Source organism: Panthera onca, chromosome D3, assembly GCF_046562875.1.
Source record: "Panthera onca isolate mPanOnc1 chromosome D3, mPanOnc1 haplotype 2, whole genome shotgun sequence".
Classification (NCBI taxonomy): domain Eukaryota; kingdom Metazoa; phylum Chordata; class Mammalia; order Carnivora; family Felidae; genus Panthera; species Panthera onca.
This window is the reverse complement of record NC_138350.1, coordinates 24850409-24868431: the sequence shown is the minus strand read 5'-3', so window position 1 is coordinate 24868431 and position 18023 is coordinate 24850409. Positions and strand designations below refer to the sequence as shown.

General features: G+C 52.6%; 1 protein-coding gene across 5 annotated transcripts in view; it reads right to left on the bottom strand.

Moving 5' to 3' along the window:
- Nucleotides 1-1313: 1313 nt before the first annotated feature.
- TPST2 (tyrosylprotein sulfotransferase 2) overlaps nt 1314-18023 on the bottom strand; it is a 51737-nt gene continuing 35027 nt past the window's right edge. For 3 of the 5 annotated variants that reach the window (XM_081790736.1, XM_081790734.1, XM_081790735.1), the window contains 4 exons: nt 14347-15252; nt 11204-11402; nt 6588-6638; nt 1314-1834 (listed from right to left, as the gene is read on the bottom strand). In XM_081790736.1, the coding sequence (XP_081646862.1) occupies nt 1673-1834; nt 6588-6638; nt 11204-11402; nt 14347-15188 (1254 nt within the window). In that variant the 5' untranslated portion in view covers nt 15189-15252 and the 3' untranslated portion in view covers nt 1314-1672. Of the gene's footprint in view, nt 1835-3776; nt 3826-6587; nt 6639-11203; nt 11403-14346; nt 15253-18023 lie in introns of all 5 variants that reach the window. The other 2 variants (XM_060612871.3, XM_060612869.3) reach the window with 1 other exon arrangement.

The following is an 18023-nucleotide window of genomic DNA, read 5'->3' as shown; positions in this document are numbered from 1 at the left end:
CCCCTGAAAGTTCCCCCCAACTCCATGGTATATAACCAGTCTCTCCTCAGGGTCCCGGGGCAGCTCTTCCTGCCCACGGGTCCGGTACCCGTGCTTCGATAAAAATCACCTTCTTGCACCAAAGACGTCTCCAAGAATTCTTTCTTGGCCGTCGGCTCCGGACCCCACAAACCCCACTATCACCCCCAAAACCTCATCAGACCAGTAAGGGGGCCTGACTCCCAAAAATCTACGCTCCGAACCACTGTGAGCCATTGCCTGCCCAAATCCTGGAAGGTAAGGGAGTGTGGATAGAATACCTTCACCCTTAATAAGGTATGAAACTGCTCTGGGCCCAGCCGGTCCCTCAGCATCTGCGGGCCGTGCAGCAAAGGCCTAACTCAGCGGGCTTGTACGGGCCGAAGAAAAGACTGGCCCTCGAGCAGCTTTTGAGAGGTTATCTCTCAGCCCTTGGAATATCCTAATAAAAGTTGTCTTTCCCTAGCAGGGACTCTGGGCCACAGCAGGTACGACCCAGTGGGATCTGTGGGGGAACCTGGGAGCACGCTGTATCATTTGACGACCGCAGGGGCTGGAGACGGGGTCACTAAGGTCAGTCAGATGGGTGCCCCATGCCTACGGCTGACGCCCAATGAAAATGCTGAGCACCACGGCTCAGGCGAGCTTTCCTGGCCGGCCATACTTAATACACCGTGTGCACACTGTGGCTGGTAGAGTTGAGCCCCGTCCGTAAGCCTCCACCGGGTGATAACTAGAAGCTCACTCCTGGTCTCTCTGTGCCTGTCCTGCCTACTTTTTTCCTTTGCAGATTTTAATCCGCATCTTTTCGCCGTAATCAGCGGTGACTGGGGCGCCTGGGTGGCTCAGTCGGTTAAGCGTCCGACTTCGGCTCAGGTCACGATCTCACCGTTCGTGAGTTCGAGCGCCGCGTCGGGCTCCGTGCCGACAGCTCGGAGCCTGGAGCCTGCTTCGGGTTCGGTGTCTCCCTCTCTCTCTGCCCCTCCCCCTGCTTGCACTCTGTCTCTCTCTCAAAAATAAACAAACATTAAGGGAAAAAAAAATGTTAAAAAAACAAACAAACCCTGTGACTGTGGGTCTCCCAGCTAATCTGGGAGTCCCTCTAGCAAATCACCGATCCTGAGTGGCCTCAGGGGACCCAACCCAGGAGCTCAGCTGTGCCTTGCTGAGCCCCCAAGATGGGAACCTTGTTTGCCGGTCATCAATCCACCTGTCAAAATCTGAAATGGGAAAAAAAAAACAAAAAACAAAAAACAAAAAAATCTGTTCGCTCTGTAAAGTAAGGCACAGACAAATGAGTCCCTGGTCACTTTATTCAAATAATTTTTTTTTTTCCTCTGAAATCTGAGAAGAACTGAAGAGGAATCAAAGAAAACCTCATATATTAAATTCTTAAATAGATTCTTTGAATTCAAAAGTAAGTCGATAGGAGAGAGGCACAGGTGTGGGCCTTGTCCCCGCCAACAAAGCCGCCAAGGCAGTCCTGCAAATTAAGAAAAATGGCAAATCCATTTCTTTAAAAAAAAGTTCTTGAGGGGCAAGATAAAAAATACCGAAGTTTCAAAAGCCAGCCTACTTCCCACACTCTTCTTCGTTCTTCTCCATCCTGGGGGGGGGGGGGGGGGGGGCTGTCCACAGGTAGAGAGTCTCCAGGTTAAGTTTTCGGTGATTCGGCTTTTTTGCAAACATATGCAAATACATTCCTCGTTAGCAGTCCTGTTTTGGCAATTAAGAGCAAGCAATATGCTTGGATTAGAGGTCCGATTTCCACTCGAATGCAAGGTGTCTTCTCCTCTGGGCAACAATCTGCAGAGATCTGGACAGAGGATACAACGGCATTAGGTGCGGAGTAAGAATTCGGAGACGGACCTTTTGTATTTGTACGTGTGATCGGGGAGGGGATGGTCTCGCCACGTTCACACACACAAACAGGTGCAGTTTCCTCTACACGTCCCCCATGGCCAGAGAGAATTTAAATCGAAAAGCATCCCTCTGGTGGCGGGGGCGGGGGGCACCTGGTTGAGCGGTTGAGGTCATGATCTCACAGTTTGCTGGTTTGAGCCCCACCTCGGGCTCACTGCTGTCGGCATGGAGCCCACTTTGGATTTCTAGAAGTCCCCTTCTCCCTCTGCCCCTTACCTGCTTGTTCTCTCTCTCTCAAAAACAAAAATAAAAATAAATAAATAAATAAATAAATAAATAAATAAAAGCTTTCCTTGGGTTCTTACCCACATCTCAGCCTGGGTCGACCTGACCTCAAAGATCTCTTTTGACTTATGAAGAGACCAGTGGCAATGACGTGATAAAACACCAGTGGGATTTTTGGAGGTGAGGGAAGGATCAGCATTTAATGCCAACTGTTCACCAGGTATGAGCTAAAAAAAAAACAAAACACCCTGTACGTGGTATCTCATTGAAACAGCAAAGGGAAGAATATATCTGGCTTCTGTCAACAGGAAGGTTCAAAATTCTACGAGTGAATGTTGCGGAAGGAGCACGAGGGGATGGGGTTGAGGAGAAACGTGGAGAAGGAATCCTCGCGGTCCGACTCTTGATTTGGGCTCAGGTCACGATCTCACGGTTCGTGGGCTGGAACCCCGTGTCGGGCTCTGTGCTGACAGCGTGGAGCCTGCTTGGGACTCTCTCTCTCCCTTTCTCTCTGCCTGCTCCTCCCGATTCTCTCTCTCTCTCTCAAAATAAATAAATACATTTTAAAAACTTTAAAAAATTAAAAATAAGATCGGGAGACCAAAACACAGACGCCAGGCAGGGAGTGTCTTCATAGTCTAGAGCAACGGAGAACAAGTGGGTTGTGACCTCTCTGTGGGGTCACCCGAGAGGCAGAGGAAGTGAACTTACTGGAACCTTAACGCCAGTGCCCACAAGCACAGCGAGGGGGCAAGTCTTCCTGGATTCCCCACGCGCCCACCTGGGCCAGCTCACTTCACCTCTCGGCCACCCTCGCGGGGCGGACCCGCGTGAACCCCTGTTCTCCAGACGTCAGAAGCGGAGGCCGTGAGAAGTCCAATGTGAAGTGAGTGCCCGAATCTTTGACTTCCCAAGGTCAGAACCTGCGCCTCTCCCCCCCTTCGCAAAATACGGGTGGATGGATATGCCCTTCAAATCGGTCCCCCAAAGCGAACTCTGGAAGAAGGTGACCTTGGGAGGGATTCTGCCGTTTGGTGACTCTGTGGCCTTGGGCGAGTCAAAGCCCTCTCTGGGCTCTAGTTTCCTCCGCTGTGTCCGCTGCCTTCCCAGGGATACTGAGGGTTAAATGAGTCCCACAGGAGTAGCCCTCTGTCCAATGCCCTGGGGGTTATTCTTGGACCAGACTTGCTTAGAGCTTTATTAGAACATTAATTGCTCTGGGCCAACCTGATACTGTTTATAGAAGCAGGATCAGCAGGCAGCGTTCTGTGCAAAAATGTTCTGGAATCCCCACCCCACCCCCCATCACATTGGTCCCTGGCACCCCCCCCTCCCCAAAGGCAGACAAACCTTTTCCTAGTTGGTTCGGCACTGGTCCCTGCCCCCACGGGATCCAGAGCTGGGTGACTAGTCTGTGATTCTATAAATAGCTCCCCCGGCCCGTCGCCATGGAAACCCCCACAAGGGCCCTGGTCAGTCCACCTGGATGGACACTCCCCCCCCATCAAGGGAGGCTCTGGAAGGACAAGCTTTTCAGGGAGGGGCTCCCGAGCTGGGAAGGGCAGCCCCTTCTCCCCAGCCCCCTCCCCCGGGGAAGTCTGCAGGCCTACCTGGAAATCATGAACTTCCTAAGTGGGAGGAGGTGCTGTTCTGGTTCACCTGGAGGAAGACAACACACAGAGGAAGGGGTCACGGCCAGGCTGGGGGGCCAGGGTCTCACTGCCCTGAGGTTCAGCCCTCAGCCTCACTGAGGCAGGCACACTCTCCCTCATCGGGGATTTACTGCACACCTACTTAAGACGGGCCAGGTGCTGGGGATGCCGTGAACATGACCGACCTGGTCCCACTCTTCTACAGGGAGAGGCTTAACAAATACATCTGCAAGATAACGTTGCGTCCACCCACTCGTGGGCCTATACGAGTGACTTTGGAGCTACTTCCCATAGGGTGTCAGGAAAGGCCACTACAAAGCTGTTTGAAAAACAAATATGTGCTCTGTGTCCCGGGTTCCTGGCACACAGCTCAGAAAACCCTAGACTCTCCCTAGTGAGAACAAGCCTGTCTTGTATGCTAATGAGGTGACTGGCCTCTGGCCTCAGGATGCAGGCTGGTGGCTAGAAGGACGGAGGCATGACTCTGGGGAGGGGAGAGGGGCTGGAGGGTGAGTTAATAACCAGTGATTTAATCAATCATCCCTGCTTCATGAAAGCTCCATAAAACCCCTAAATAACAGCTTCAGGAAGCTTCCAGATTGCTGAACACAGCCCAAAGAGGGCGTGGGAGTGCTATACCTCTTACCCCACACCCTGCCCGGGGTAGCTCTTCCGTGGTTGTTCCTGAGTCGCATCCTTTATAATAAACCAGTAATCTAGGAAGTAAAGTGCTTTCCTCAGCCCTGTGAGTTGTTCTAGCAAATTCCCAAATCTGAGGAGGGGGTCATAGGGACCCCCAAATGGTAGGTGGCTGCGCAGAAATGTGGGTAGCCTGGGAACCCTGCCGTGGCTGGCGTCTGAAGTGGGCACGGTCTTCTGGGACCGAGCCCTGAACCTGCGGGGTCTGCCACTAACTGTGGGGGTGTCTCTGTGCAAACCGAACTGAATTTAACACCCACTTTGGTGTCTGTCTGGAGAATCAGACACTGGTTGTTGGGGTTGGAAAACGCCCCCTAAGCCGAGGTCTAAAAGATGTAAGTGAGGCCAGGCACACAAAGATCTGGCTGGAACAGCAATCCCTGGCAGAGGGAACAGCCAGGAACAAACAGGGAGGGCGTTGGGTGCCTGGCGAGTGAATATCCCTTTTTGTATTCGCAGCAATGGCAATGCGCGAGCTGCTTTGGTTTGCTTGCTTACTATTCTTCCATCTTTTGGGGTTCAGGATCATCATTCTAGAGGGCTATAGAGGACCCGGAAGACTTTTTCTTGTGCCACCATTTACCTAACGGTTGCTGTTAAGACTGAATCCAACTTATGCGATGCCCTGAATGAAGTCATGTGCACTCTAGAGGCCAGGGAGGGAGATGGGGGGAGGGAAGCAGGGGTTGGATGCGGTCTGCAGGGCAGCTCTCCCTGGTGGCAAGGTTCACGATGACAGGGCACATGCCGCGCTTTCACATTTTGCTCCTAAGCGAGCACGAAAACAGTCCCAGGCCAGCCAGCTAGATGTCTTGAGTATGGCCACACGTTCGGGTATGGTCCGACGTTTTTGTGAAACAATTTGGCCTTATGCTTCCAGAGTCTTCCAAAGAACTGGACCCTTGCACCCACCTATGACATTCCGTGACAATGGATTCTAAGGGAATGGCCCAAGAGAGCCCCCCCCCCCCCCGCCAGCAGGAGGGAGGCAAAATCAGGATGATGGGCACGTGCCACCATTTCTGCGAAAACTGGACAGGACCTTAGGACAACAGTTAATTGGTGGCCCATAATGCGTTCCAGAGAATACTATGTAACCATCGGGAAGAGCAGTAGACGGAAAATCCAAAAGATGGGAAAATACGAAGAACGCGAAACCAAGCAGCCCATGCAATGGAATTGCACGGAATAGAAGGTAAATACTCAGGTGGGCCGAGAAAGGATAATCCACAAAACTGAAGGCGTTCTGGACGGTGACTAATTCCCCTCACCCCGGCTTGTGTTTGCTGCTCGTTACATCATCTTTTTGGTTAAACCAAGCGCTAAATCACCGCTGACTAATCTTGGCAATATTTGTTCACGGCGGCAAGACGATGGGGTCTCTGACTCCCAGAAAGGGAGCGTGGAGCCCTCCCCGAAGAACTGAGATGTGTGCAAAAGCCGGGGACCCCGGACAAGGAGCATCTGTGATTTTGATTATCAAACTGGGGATTGGCACGGGGTGGCCCGCTCTCTCTCTCCCAAATTAAACACACACAGACTAAGAGTACTAAGCTTGGTATCACCACTTCATTTAAATGGGAGCTATCGCGTCCGTGAAGGGGGCAGTCCTTCCCGACATGATCCATGGACTGTGCCCCTCGGACGTGCCCAGGATGTGTGGGAGGCAGGGCCATGGAGATGTGCCTGAGGACGCAGGGATGTCTGTACGTCTACATTCGCGGGGACGCCCACACCACGTAAGCCTTACGGGTCTCATTTTTTGGCTGACTGATGAAAATTCTGGGCTGGGTCACATGTGGGAACTGCCACTTTAAATAAAACTGAATTTAAGGCTAGAGACAGAGAGCTGGACAGAAAGTCCCCACCAGGGGCTCGCGCAGAAGAGCTGTTGAGATTTGACCCTAGCTGGATCAGACACTTGGAGGGCCCCTGGCCCGGCTCCCCACCCCAAATTTTCTGACGAGGAAATGATCAGCAGATTAGGGAAGCAAAGTGTCCGAGGGCATCCGCAAGCTGCTGGGACAGCCCAATAAACCGATTTCCAGAATTCCCCTTGGGGTTTCTAACCTGAAAATATCCTTTCAGATTGGCTGGTGTTTTATAGTCCCCTTTCAAGACCTAGGAAAGAGAAACAAAGTATCACTATCATAGAAATTATCAAAAATAAAATTCAGTCTGTTACCACCACCTTCCCATCTACTCATTTATCCACCCACCTATTTATCCATCTACACATCCATCCATACACATTCATCCTCCTACCCACCCATCTATCCACTCATCCATCTACCTATCCACCCACCCATCCACCCATTCACCTACCCATCCACTCATCCATCCATTCTCCCATCCATCCACCTATCTTTTCATCCATCCATCCATCTAACCATCCATCCCCTCTCCCATTCATCCACCTACTCTCCTATCCATCCACCCATCCAACCACTCATCTACCCATTCATCATCCATTCATCCATCCATCCATCCATCCATCCACCCATCCACCCACCCATCTACCCATCCACCCACTCTCCTATCCATCCACCCATCAAGCCACTCATCTACCCATTCATCATCCATCCATCCATCCATCCATCCACCCACCCATCCACTCATCCACCTATCCATCCTCCTTCCCATCCATCCATCCATCCATCCACCCATTCAACTACCCATCCATCCATCCACTCTCCCATCCATCCACCTATCTTTTCATCCATCCATCCATCCACCCATCCACCCTCCCATCCACCTACCCTTGTACCCACCCATCTACCCATCCATCCACTCTCCTATCCATCCACCCATCAAGCCACTCATCTACCCATTCATCATCCATCCATTCATCCATCCACCCACCCATCCACCCATCCCATCCATCCATCCATCCATCCATCCAACCAACAAACATTTATTGACCTCCTCTTATTTCTAAGCATCATTCTAAGCTCTGGAGGTACAAAATTAACCAGACAATTAAAATTCCTTTTCTCCTGCAGCCACCATTCTAGAGGAGGAGCTAGATGATCCATAAGTAATACACCAATAAACAAGAACATATCAAACCATGAGAAGTACAGTAAAAAAAAAAATAAGACAAAGGGATGTGATCAGGAGTGACCAAGGGGCTTCTTTTGAGCAGATGGTCACAAAGGACTTCTCAGAACAAGTGACCTTTAAGCTGAGCCCTCAATGACAAAGAAAACTAGCCAAGCCGAGCTCTGAAGGAAGAGCGTTCCAGGCACAGCACACAGGGCAAAGAAAGTTCTAGGCCTTTCCATAACTGCTCCATAGATAAGCCATCATATAGACCAGTATCGTCCACTAGAATATAGGATGAACCAACTATATACTTCTAATTTTTTAGTAGTCACATTAAAAACAAAGTGACCAAGGGGTGCCTGGGTGGCTCAGTCAGTTAGCAGCCAATTTAGGCTCAGGTCATGATCTTGTGGCCTATGAGTTCGAGCCCCACATCGGGCTCTGTGCTGAGAGCTCACAGCCTGGAGCCTGCTTCAGATTCTGTGTCTCCCTCTCTCTCGGCCCCTCCCATACTCGCACTCTGTCTCTCTCTCTCTCTCTCAAAAATAAGTAAACCTTGGGGCGCCTGGATGGCGCAGTCGGTTAAGCGTCCGACTTCAGCCAGGTCACGATCTCGCGGTCCGTGAGTTCGAGCCCCGCGTCGGGCTCTGGGCTGATGGCTCGGAGCCTGGAGCCTGTTTCCGATTCTGTGTCTCCCTCTCTCTCTGCCCCTCCCCCCGTTCATGCTCTGTCTCTCTCTGTCCCAAAAATAAATAAAAAACGTTGAAAAAAAAATTAAAAAAAAAAAAAAATAAGTAAACCTTAAAAAAATATATATTAAAAAAACAAAGTGACCAAAAAAAAAAGTAAATCAAGTGAACTAATTTTCGTTAGATCTTTTATTTAACCTGATATATCTAAAATATTCACTCTTCGACAAGTAATTAATATAAAAATGATTAATGACAAACTTCACATACTGTTCTCCGTACCTGGACTTCAAAATCAGATACGTGTTTAACACTTAACAGCAACCCTCTATTTGGACCAGTCAGATTTCACTAGGCACGTTTCAGTGGCCACACAAGGTTAACGGCTAGAGGCTGTAATGGACAGTGCAGGCAGAGACAATTTCATTAGCACTGGGGTCCTTCCAGTGCCCAAGTGTCCTGCACCCCAGGATCTGTTACAGGAACACACAGTGTCTGCATAGAAACACACACACACACACACACACCACACAGTTTTCAGTGAGGGAACGTATCTTTGCAGTGACAGCAAAACTACCAGGAAGACTAAACAAGCGTCTGGCAACCCCTGGGAAGAAACCTCTTTGGAAGAAAACCAGGAGCAGCTTCCGTTTTAAACAAACAAACAACAGAGCTTCAAAGAGTTGGTCTTCCTCATCAGAATTTTTTAGAAGATACACAAGGTCAGGCCTTATTCTGGGAGCTTCCGACTTGCATTCTGGAACAAATCAGGGGCCTTCGCCTTTTAATTTTTTTTTTTTTTTTTTTGACGTTTGCTTATTTTTGAGAGAGAGAGAGGTGGGGGGGAGGGGCAGAGAGAGAGGGAGACACGGAATCTGAAGCAGGCTCCAGGCTCCGAGCTGTCAGAACAGAACCCGACTCCGGGCCTGAACCCACAAACCGCGAGATCACAACCGCCAGTCTAAGTCAGATGCTTAACTGACTGAGCCACCCAGGCGCCCCAGGGGCCTTCACCCTTTAAAGAGGCTTCAGAGAAGTTTCTATGGGGCCCCTGGCTAAGAACACAGAGTCGGGAGAGCCCTCTGTCAATGAGGTCCTCATCCTGGTCCAGCTACTGCCCCTGAGAAGCACCCTGGGTGCTGGAGTTCAAGATCATGCTCCCAGCTGCCGTTTCTTCTGTTTAATCTAATTGTTTTCTCATCATATGAAAATATATGCGACACATTATACAATAAGATAGCCTAGGTACAGAAAAGTGTATGAAACACATTAAGTACAGCTTAAAGAGTACTTTATGAAAGCATAAGAATAATAAATAGCAAAGGCTTAGAATAAAAATAATGGAAAAATAAAAGGGACCACATGGAGGTTGTGAATAGTCACACTGTCAGATGCAGTCTGAGCATCATGGAAGAGGAAAAAGAGGTATTTTTCCACAAAGAGATGTTTGCAGAATCGATAGGTGTCAAGGGGGAGAGGAAGTGCTGGGACCCGCCACCCTTCCCGCTTCCCCGCTTCCCCGAGGGCAGAGCCTGCATGTGTCAGAGAGGTGTGAAAGCCTTGTTAGCACCAAATGGGGTCTTTCTCCTCCAGTCACTGAACAATTAAAGGGGAAGAGGGAGAAATGGGACTTTCTCCCTTTGCCGTTCAACACAAGAACTGTTCACTTCCTAAAATCAGCATGTGAGGGGCCCCTGGGTGACTCAGTCGGTTAAGCGTCTGCCTACGGCTCAGGTCATGACCTTGTAGTTTGAGAGTTCGAGCCCCGCGTCGCGTCGGGCTCACTGCTCTCAGCACAGAGCCCCGCCTCAGATCCTCTGTCCCCCTCTCTGGTTCTCTCTCTCAAAATAAAGAAATAAAGATATTTTTTGTTTTGTTTCTATTCAGCACGTGTTTGGAAATGCTGAGCGTAGCTGGAATTAAGACTCTTGGGGCGCCTGGGTGGCTCAGTCACTTGAGCGTCTGACCTCGGCTCGGGTCATGAACTCTCGGTTCGTGGGTTCGAGCCCCGCGTCGGGCTCTGTGCTAACGGCTCAGAGGCTGGAGCCTGCTTCGGATTCTGTCTCCCTCTCTCTCTGCCCCTCCCCTGCTCCGCTTGTGCTCTCTCTCAAAAGTTAGTAAACACTAAAAAAAAAAAAAATTAAAAAGACTCCAGGTCTTACTGGCGTAGGAGCTAGGAGCTCACGTGTCCCCAGGCATGGGCCCCATGCTCAAATACTGTCCCTAACTTCGTGCCTCCAAGGAAGTTAGCATACAGCACCCAAAGTAAACTAGAAGCTGTGACAGTCAAGGACAGACTTGCTAACTGTTCCTTTCCCCAGGATTACCTGACTTTAAGGCTTCAGAAACATCTAGTAAAGTCATTTCCCTTGACCACCTTAACCAAGGAGAGCTTAAAGAGTAATTCCAACTGCCCCAAGCTCCCATCTGTCTGAGAAATCAACATTAAAATTTAAGGGGGCAGGGGCGCCTGGGTGGCTCAGTCAGTTAAGCGTCCGCCTTCAGCTCAGGTCATGATCTCACAGTCTGTGAGTTCGAGCCCCGCGTCGGGCTCTGTGCTGACAGCTCAGAGCCTGGAGCCTGCTTCGGATTCGGTGTCTCCCTCTCTCTCTGCCCCTCCCCTGCTCATGCTCTCTCTCTGTCTCAAAAATAAATAAAAACATTAAAAAAAAATTTAAGGGGGCAATAAAGTGACCAAGAGTTTATTTCTATTCAGCCTCAACAAAGACTTGAAGTACTTTCTAAACAGACAAATAGCCAGGGAAATGGGGGGAGAGAGGGTAAAAGAGAACAGAGAAATAGGATGAAATTAGGACACATGGACCTGCCGGTAGAAAGGCCAGCAGTCGGATTTGAGCTTCCCTGTGGCCCAAGCAAAAACGGCCGTCATACAGATACAACCACCCCCGTTCCAGGCCGGGAGCACATCTCCGCGCGAGCACACGTACTCACCCGGTGGGTGTTGTTGACCACGATGGGGTCGGGGTTGCCGTAGTTGGGTGGGTTTGCGTAGGGGTCATAGCCGAGCCGCGCCAGCATGGGGGCGATCTGGGCCATGTCCCTCACCACGTCCCCAGGGATGTGGCCGGTCCACTTGGAGAGCGCTTCAAGGTTCACGGGCTTGATGACCTGGTCTGTGGATCGCTCGATCCTGGGGAGAAAAAACAGGCCGCAGGGGGCACAGGGAGACCCAGATGGCACCCAGGTGACCTGTGCCCGCCTCGGCTGTGAAGCTGCGGGCAAGTCACTTGCCCTCCTCAGCCCTCCTCTGTACGATAAGAGCCTCTGTGGCCAGAAACTGGAAACTGGAAGACAGTGGAAGGCGGTGAGAACTTAAAACCCTGCTCCCTTGATGTCTCCAACTTTTTAAAAATAACGTTTTATTTCTGTGACTAAGATGGGTATTTCGTTCTGGCGAAATAATTATAAAACACGAACTACCCCCTCCCAGCCTATCAGCTCCCTACAGAAACCTAATCTTAGCATTTGGGGGTCCACCCGCTCAACACTGTCTTCTGTGCTTTCAATGGGAGAGTGGCCAAGGGCAGACTCGGGGGCCGGGCCGCCTGGGTTCAAACGCCAGCTGTAGCGACACTGGCTGCGTGGCTTTGGGGGGGTTACTTCACCTCTCTGAGCCTCCGTTTCCTCATCTATCGATGGGAATAATGATCGTGCCCACCTCACTGGGCTGTCCTGGGGAGTAAATGAGTTAATGACAGACAAGGCTATGGAACACTGTAAGGTCTCAGTAAGCACCAGCTTTCTCTCTCTCTCTCTCTCTCTCTCTCTCTCTCTCTCTCTCTCTCTATCACACACACACACACACACACGGAAAACCTATGGTTGGTCTGCAGTTTTAAAACAGCAATAATACGCTGTCTGTATCAGCTGATAACTTTGTTTCGCACCCGACACCTCCTCCATTTCTCCAGCTGTGTAGCATCCCTCCAGAGCGTATTTTTCCAGCCCCTAAAGGTGGCCACTTAGGTCGCTGTCACTTCTGCTGTCACCGTGGAACCACCACCACCTGGGACGTGCGTCCTCGCTCGCCCCTAGGACGGGCTTCTCGCACTGTCTGAATCACAGGACCCTACCGGTCACTGTCCGACGGCCTTGTACGGCGGAGGGTGGGGCACTCCCAGGATCCAGGCCCTGTCTCCAGGTGCTTCCATCCCAACGAAGAGAGAAATTGGGAAGAAGACCAAAACCCAAAAAGATGTGGCAAAAGGAAGGTGGGACCAGGAGTGAGGAGAGCGGGGAGGCTGGGGGGGTGGGGACAGGTGGTACGAGCAAGGGTTTGGAGTGTGCAGACCAGGAGGGAAATCTCAACTCGGCCCCCTGTGTCTAAGGTTCAACTACATGCGTGGCCTCTGCCACGCCCTTGAACCTCCAGGATTTTATGAGACAGAAGCGACACAGGTGCATCCCAGAACATGAATGGGACACGTGCTTGATCTGAGTAAAGAACCAACGTGTCCCGGGGCGCCTGAGTGGTTCAGTCGGTTAAGCATCCGACTTCGGCTCAGGTCACGATCTCACGGTTCGTGGGTTCGAGCCCCGCATCGGGCTCGCTGCTGTCGGCACGGAGCCCGTTTGAAATCCTGTCTCCATCTGCCCCTCCTCCCCTGCTTGTGCTCTCTCTCTTTCTCTCAAAAATAAATAAACATTAAAAAAAAAAAAAAAAAGAGTCAATGTGTTCCAAAATATGGGGCGTGAGACAGAATGCTGTGCTCCACGGGGTGGAATATTACACAGCCGTCCAAAATGACGTCACGGTGGCAAGCCGGGGCCCGGCGGGCAGGTGGTCCCATACACAAAGCGAAGAAAGGTTACAGGGAAACATGTTCCTGTTTCAGGAGGACTCCGGTTTTACCAACAGCCCCTGACAAAGGACCAGCACCAGCTTTCTCTCTCTCTCTCTCTCTCTCTCTATCACACACACAGATCAAAATCTGGATGGTGAGATTTTGGGTTCTTGTTCCTTACCCTGGGGGAATCGTCTCAATCTCCGACAGTAAAGATATATTCCTTAAGTTATCTGATTTTTTGGCTAATTTACAAAGATCCCAGCCCCAGCACTGACTGGCTGGGGTACCGGGCACGTGGGCACTTCACTGCCGGGAGAGTTGCTGTACGTCCCCAGCTCTGCTCGGGGCTCAAGAGCTCTTGGGGATGGGGTCTGACAGGGCCCAGCCATGAGGGAAAGGAGGTGGCGCTGTCCCGGGAAGGACTGCTCTCTCACTGGCCTCTCAGGGATGCTTGGGCCAGATCGGGATGGAGACCGACAGACGGCACCCTCCGATCCTGCATTGTTCAAGCGCTCTGGGTCTCAGGAGAGGGACGGCCTCCCCAAAGGAGGAAGGCGGAGAGGAAGGGACAGAAGGGGAGAAGGAAGAGGGGTGTGGAGAGCTTGCGAGCACACACCCTGGAGTCCAGCAGACCTGGGTTCAAATCCTGGCACTACCCTTTGCCAGCTGTGTGGCCTCAGGTAACGTCTCGCTGCGACTCAGTTTCTCCGCCTGTAAAATGGGTATAACAGCTGTTCTCCTGTCCTCAGGCTGGGAATTAAAGGAATAACGTGTGTTGGGGGCTTAACGCAGTGCTTACTACACCTCAGGCACGCATTACGTGGTCATGCGGGTGAGGATAATGAGCAGGCCGATAAAAGAGGTCTCTATGCTACCATGGTGACAATAATAATAGGAATAATTGCACCTAACGTGTCTTGACCTATTTGATACTCCCAGGTAGCTAGAAGGCTGCTCGATTAGATCCCTGCGCTACAGGTAAGGAAATGGGGGGCACAGAGAGGCTGAGTCACTCATTCAGCGGCACACAGTCAGGCGGTGGCTGAGCCGGGATCGGAACCCAGACAACCTGGTTCCAGATCCGTGTTCTGAATGTAACCTTTGCCCGCTACGACTTACTGCAAAGCACATTCGCATCTGCTGGTTGGCTCAGAAACAGGGCAAGAGTGAGCGCCCCGCTTCTGCGGGTGCTGAAGCTGAGGCTCAGAGAGACAGCGGCACTCTGCCCACCCACTGCCTCTGACTCAGGCCACGGGGCCGTGGGCGCAGGGCGAGGGCTCCACTCACTTGGACAGGGACACGCCGCCCGGCTTGCCAATGAGGTCCTCGTGGTGCAAAACAGCGTCGCTCCAGGCAATGCCCAGGAAGTCCAGGATGAGCTTGAGGGAGCGCCTGGGGTGCAGCACCAGCTGCTCGTAGTACACGGGCAGGCACTTGTCCTTGCCCACCTCCATGCACTGGGCGTACATCACCTCGATGGCCTTGTTCCACTTGGTGAGGCAGTCGCGGTAGCTGCTGAGGTCGAAGCCGGCGATCGTGACCTTGCGCGTGATCATGGAGTGCACCGACGCGCGGCCGTCGCGCACCATCAGCAGGAACTTGGAGTTGGGGAACAGGCGCGACAGGTAGACGGAGGACTTGAGCGTGAAGGGGTCCTTGTTGCACAGCACGCGCGCCGGCTCCCCGTGCTTGGCGATCACCTCCAGGATGAAGGCCTGCATGGCGGCGTCCAGCACCTCGTCCGTCACGCCCGCCTCGTCCAGCCGCAGCTTCTCGCGGCCCGACTTGGACCAGGCCTGGCGCATGGCCAGCACGCGGGGGATGATGCGCGTCTCCTCGCCGCAGCGCACCTCGGGGTGGGCGTCCAGCATGGCGCGCATCAGCGTGGTGCCGCTGCGGGGCACGCCGCCCACAAAGATGAGCGGCATGGCCTTGCCGTAGCGGTACTCCACGCGGTCCGCGCCCACCATCACCAGGTCCTCCTGCTCCGGCCGCATGGCCCGCCGGGGCCCCCGGGGGCCCCCCAGCACCGCGCGGCACTCCAGCACCTGCTGCCCCACCTGGACCGCCAGCACCAGGGCCAGGGCGCAGCTGGCCGCCAGCAGCGCCCTCCGCACCGACAGGCGCATGCTGGGCCTGGGGTGGCGGGTGGGCCTTAGCGCCAGGTCAGCGGAGGGCGGGCGGGACTCGCATCTGGGGAGAGAGAGGGAAGCAGGAGTCAGGCAGGCCTGGGGGGGCTGCCGGCCCTAGCCAAACACGCTGCGATCGTATTCCTCACCCGACAGACAGACAATAACAATTATTAAAAAAAAATTTTTTTTAACATTTATTTTTGAGAGAGAGAGACAGACAGACAGAGGGTGGGTGGGGGAGGGGCGGAGAGAGAGGGAGACACAGAATCTGAAACAGGCTCCAGGCTCTGAGCCCTCAGCGCAGAGCCTGACGCGGGGCTCGAGCTCACAGACGGTGAGATCATGACCTGAGCGGAAGCTGGATGCTTAACCGACTGAGCTGCCCAGGTGCCCCATAGGAATGATTTTTCAATTGACTATTAAAGTATGGAAAATAATAATGCCCTGGGATGTCCGAATTCAGCAGCACGCCCACTTTGCAAGGACAAGGTTTCTGTGTGTCCTGTTCACGGCGGGCTCTCCAGAGTCTAGCACAGAGCCTGGTGCCTAGCAGGTGCTTCGTATGTATTTGGGGGATGGGCCTTGGTTGAATGAGCAGGACAAGGTTCCAAGTGCTGTGACATGACGGCCGTAGAAACAGAAGGAAACCGAGGGTGCCTGGGTGCCTTAGCATCTGACTTCGGCTCAGTTCACGATCTCACAGTTCATGAGTTCGAGTCCCACATCAGGTAAGCTTGAGCCCTGCTTCGGGTGAAGACGCCCGCTTTGGGTAAGCTTGAGCCCCACTTTGGGTGAGCCCTGCTTCTCTCTCTCTCTCTCTCTCCTTCTCTCTGCCCCTCAGGGGATTCTCTCTCCCCCCCCCCCCCGCCCTTCTCTCTCTCTCTGCCCCTTGCTCCCTTGTGCTCCCCGCCCCCCCCCCCCAAAATAAGAAAAAACAGAAGGAAACCAAGAAATGGAGAGGCTGATCCCAGGTGCCCAGCTGGGGAGCAGCCAGGCTGGGGTAGAACATTCTAGCCCGGGCCAGCCAGCTCCGATGCCTGCTCTGAAGGACCACACCGCCTCGGTGAGAGATGCTTTTCAGGAGACGGTGTGGAATACGCTGTCCTGTTCTGGGCTTCTTCTGGAATCACTACTCACTCCCTCGGTCTTCATTCGGTGAATGGGGATTAAGTACAAAAAAGGTGCCGGGCACCGTGTGCAGTGCTGGGGACAGGAAAGTGGGTAAGACAGCCAGGCGGGGGAGCGATACCACACAAGCTATAGGCACCCAGTGAAAAGGGCTTCTGCTGTGAGAGGGGTCGAGGAGGGGAAGGAGGAGGGAGGGCAGGGAGGGCCCCTCGGGGAAGGTGGCATCCAAGCGGAGTCCCGGATGAAGCTGGCCACGTGAAGATGCATGGAGGACTGATCCAGGCAGAGGGAACAGAGAATGCAAAGATCCCCAGGTGGGAGAGGGTGGCCCCACACCTGGGAGGAGGGGGTGACAGCTTCTACCCGAGGAGGTGAGGGAAGACTTCTTGTAGGAGGCGGCCCCGGAGCCAAGTTCTGAACAGTGCACAGGTGGTTTTCAAACAGCCAGGTAGGGAAGAGAGAGGAGGGTGTTCTGGCAAAGGGAATGCCCAGTGCAAAGGCCACAGGCAGGTTCCTTGATGGATGCGAGCTTCAGCCGGAACCACCGAAGGACCGACCCAGCCTGCATCCCCACTGCGGGCTGTAGCAAGCGGGACGTAAATATCAGAAGGAGGGAATGCACAATCTCGGCCCCGGGGTCCAAGCTGTCGAGAGCTTCAGCATTTCCTGGCTGTGTGGCTTTGGGAGAGTCACTTCCCCCATCTAAACCACAGTTTCCTCAGCTGCAAAGAGGGGTGGGGTGCACTGACCTCAAACGCTGAGAGGATTCTAGAAGCAACTAAGAAAGCAAAGATGAATCTCAGCCTGGGGTCACTGGCCACCGTGGACATCAGAAAATAGCTGGGGACGCTCTCCCCAGGAAACTGTGCTTATCATATGCTGCTGACAATGGCGGGGGTTCATTGGTGCCCTGAATTCAGGGTCGGGGATGGGGAAATCTAATGCCAGGGCTCCTTTCAGGGAGAAGGCAGGCTGGGAAGGACAGAAAGCCACTTGGAAATCCCTCCCAGGACCTATCAACTTGTTCAAGTGCTCACTGAAATTCTCCTCTTCGACTTGAGACTAGAATTCTGTTATTATGTCAGTGTCTGTGCTCCTGGGGACCAGTCCATCACACTTTAGTTTAAATTAGAGCAATCACCCTTTCCTCCTGACACTTGGTGGGCAACGAGAGAATGGACCAGAAGGTGATGGGAGATGCACAGAAAGGAAGAAAAGGGGTAAGCTTTGGGAAAGCTGTTTCCAGAAAGAGTAAGTACAGTATCTGTGCCCGTGCGTGCGTGTGTGTGTGTGTGTGTGTGTGTGTGTATTCTCTAGTGTATATTTGGGGTCAGAAAGTGACTTGGATACTAAATATCAGGGGAAAGGACTAGAAGAATGGACAGGCAGAATAAGAAAAATGTTACCAACACACCAGTTTTGGTTAATATTGGTCATTCCTGTTCAGTTTAAACCAAATCACACGAATTTTGGGTTCTTACATTTATGACGCACATGCTCGGCTAAAACTTTTACTATGCATTAGCAGCATTTAATGCAATCACCTCTATCACCCCTGGGGGAGGGACGCCTCGCCCTCAGCAGCTCAGAGAGAAGAAGCCACTGGCCTAGGGCCGTGTGGCCAGAGACAGGCCTGCATCTGACCAGGCTGAGGCAAGCTGTTCACTGTCCTCAGACAGGACACAGTGACAGGCCCCTCTCTGT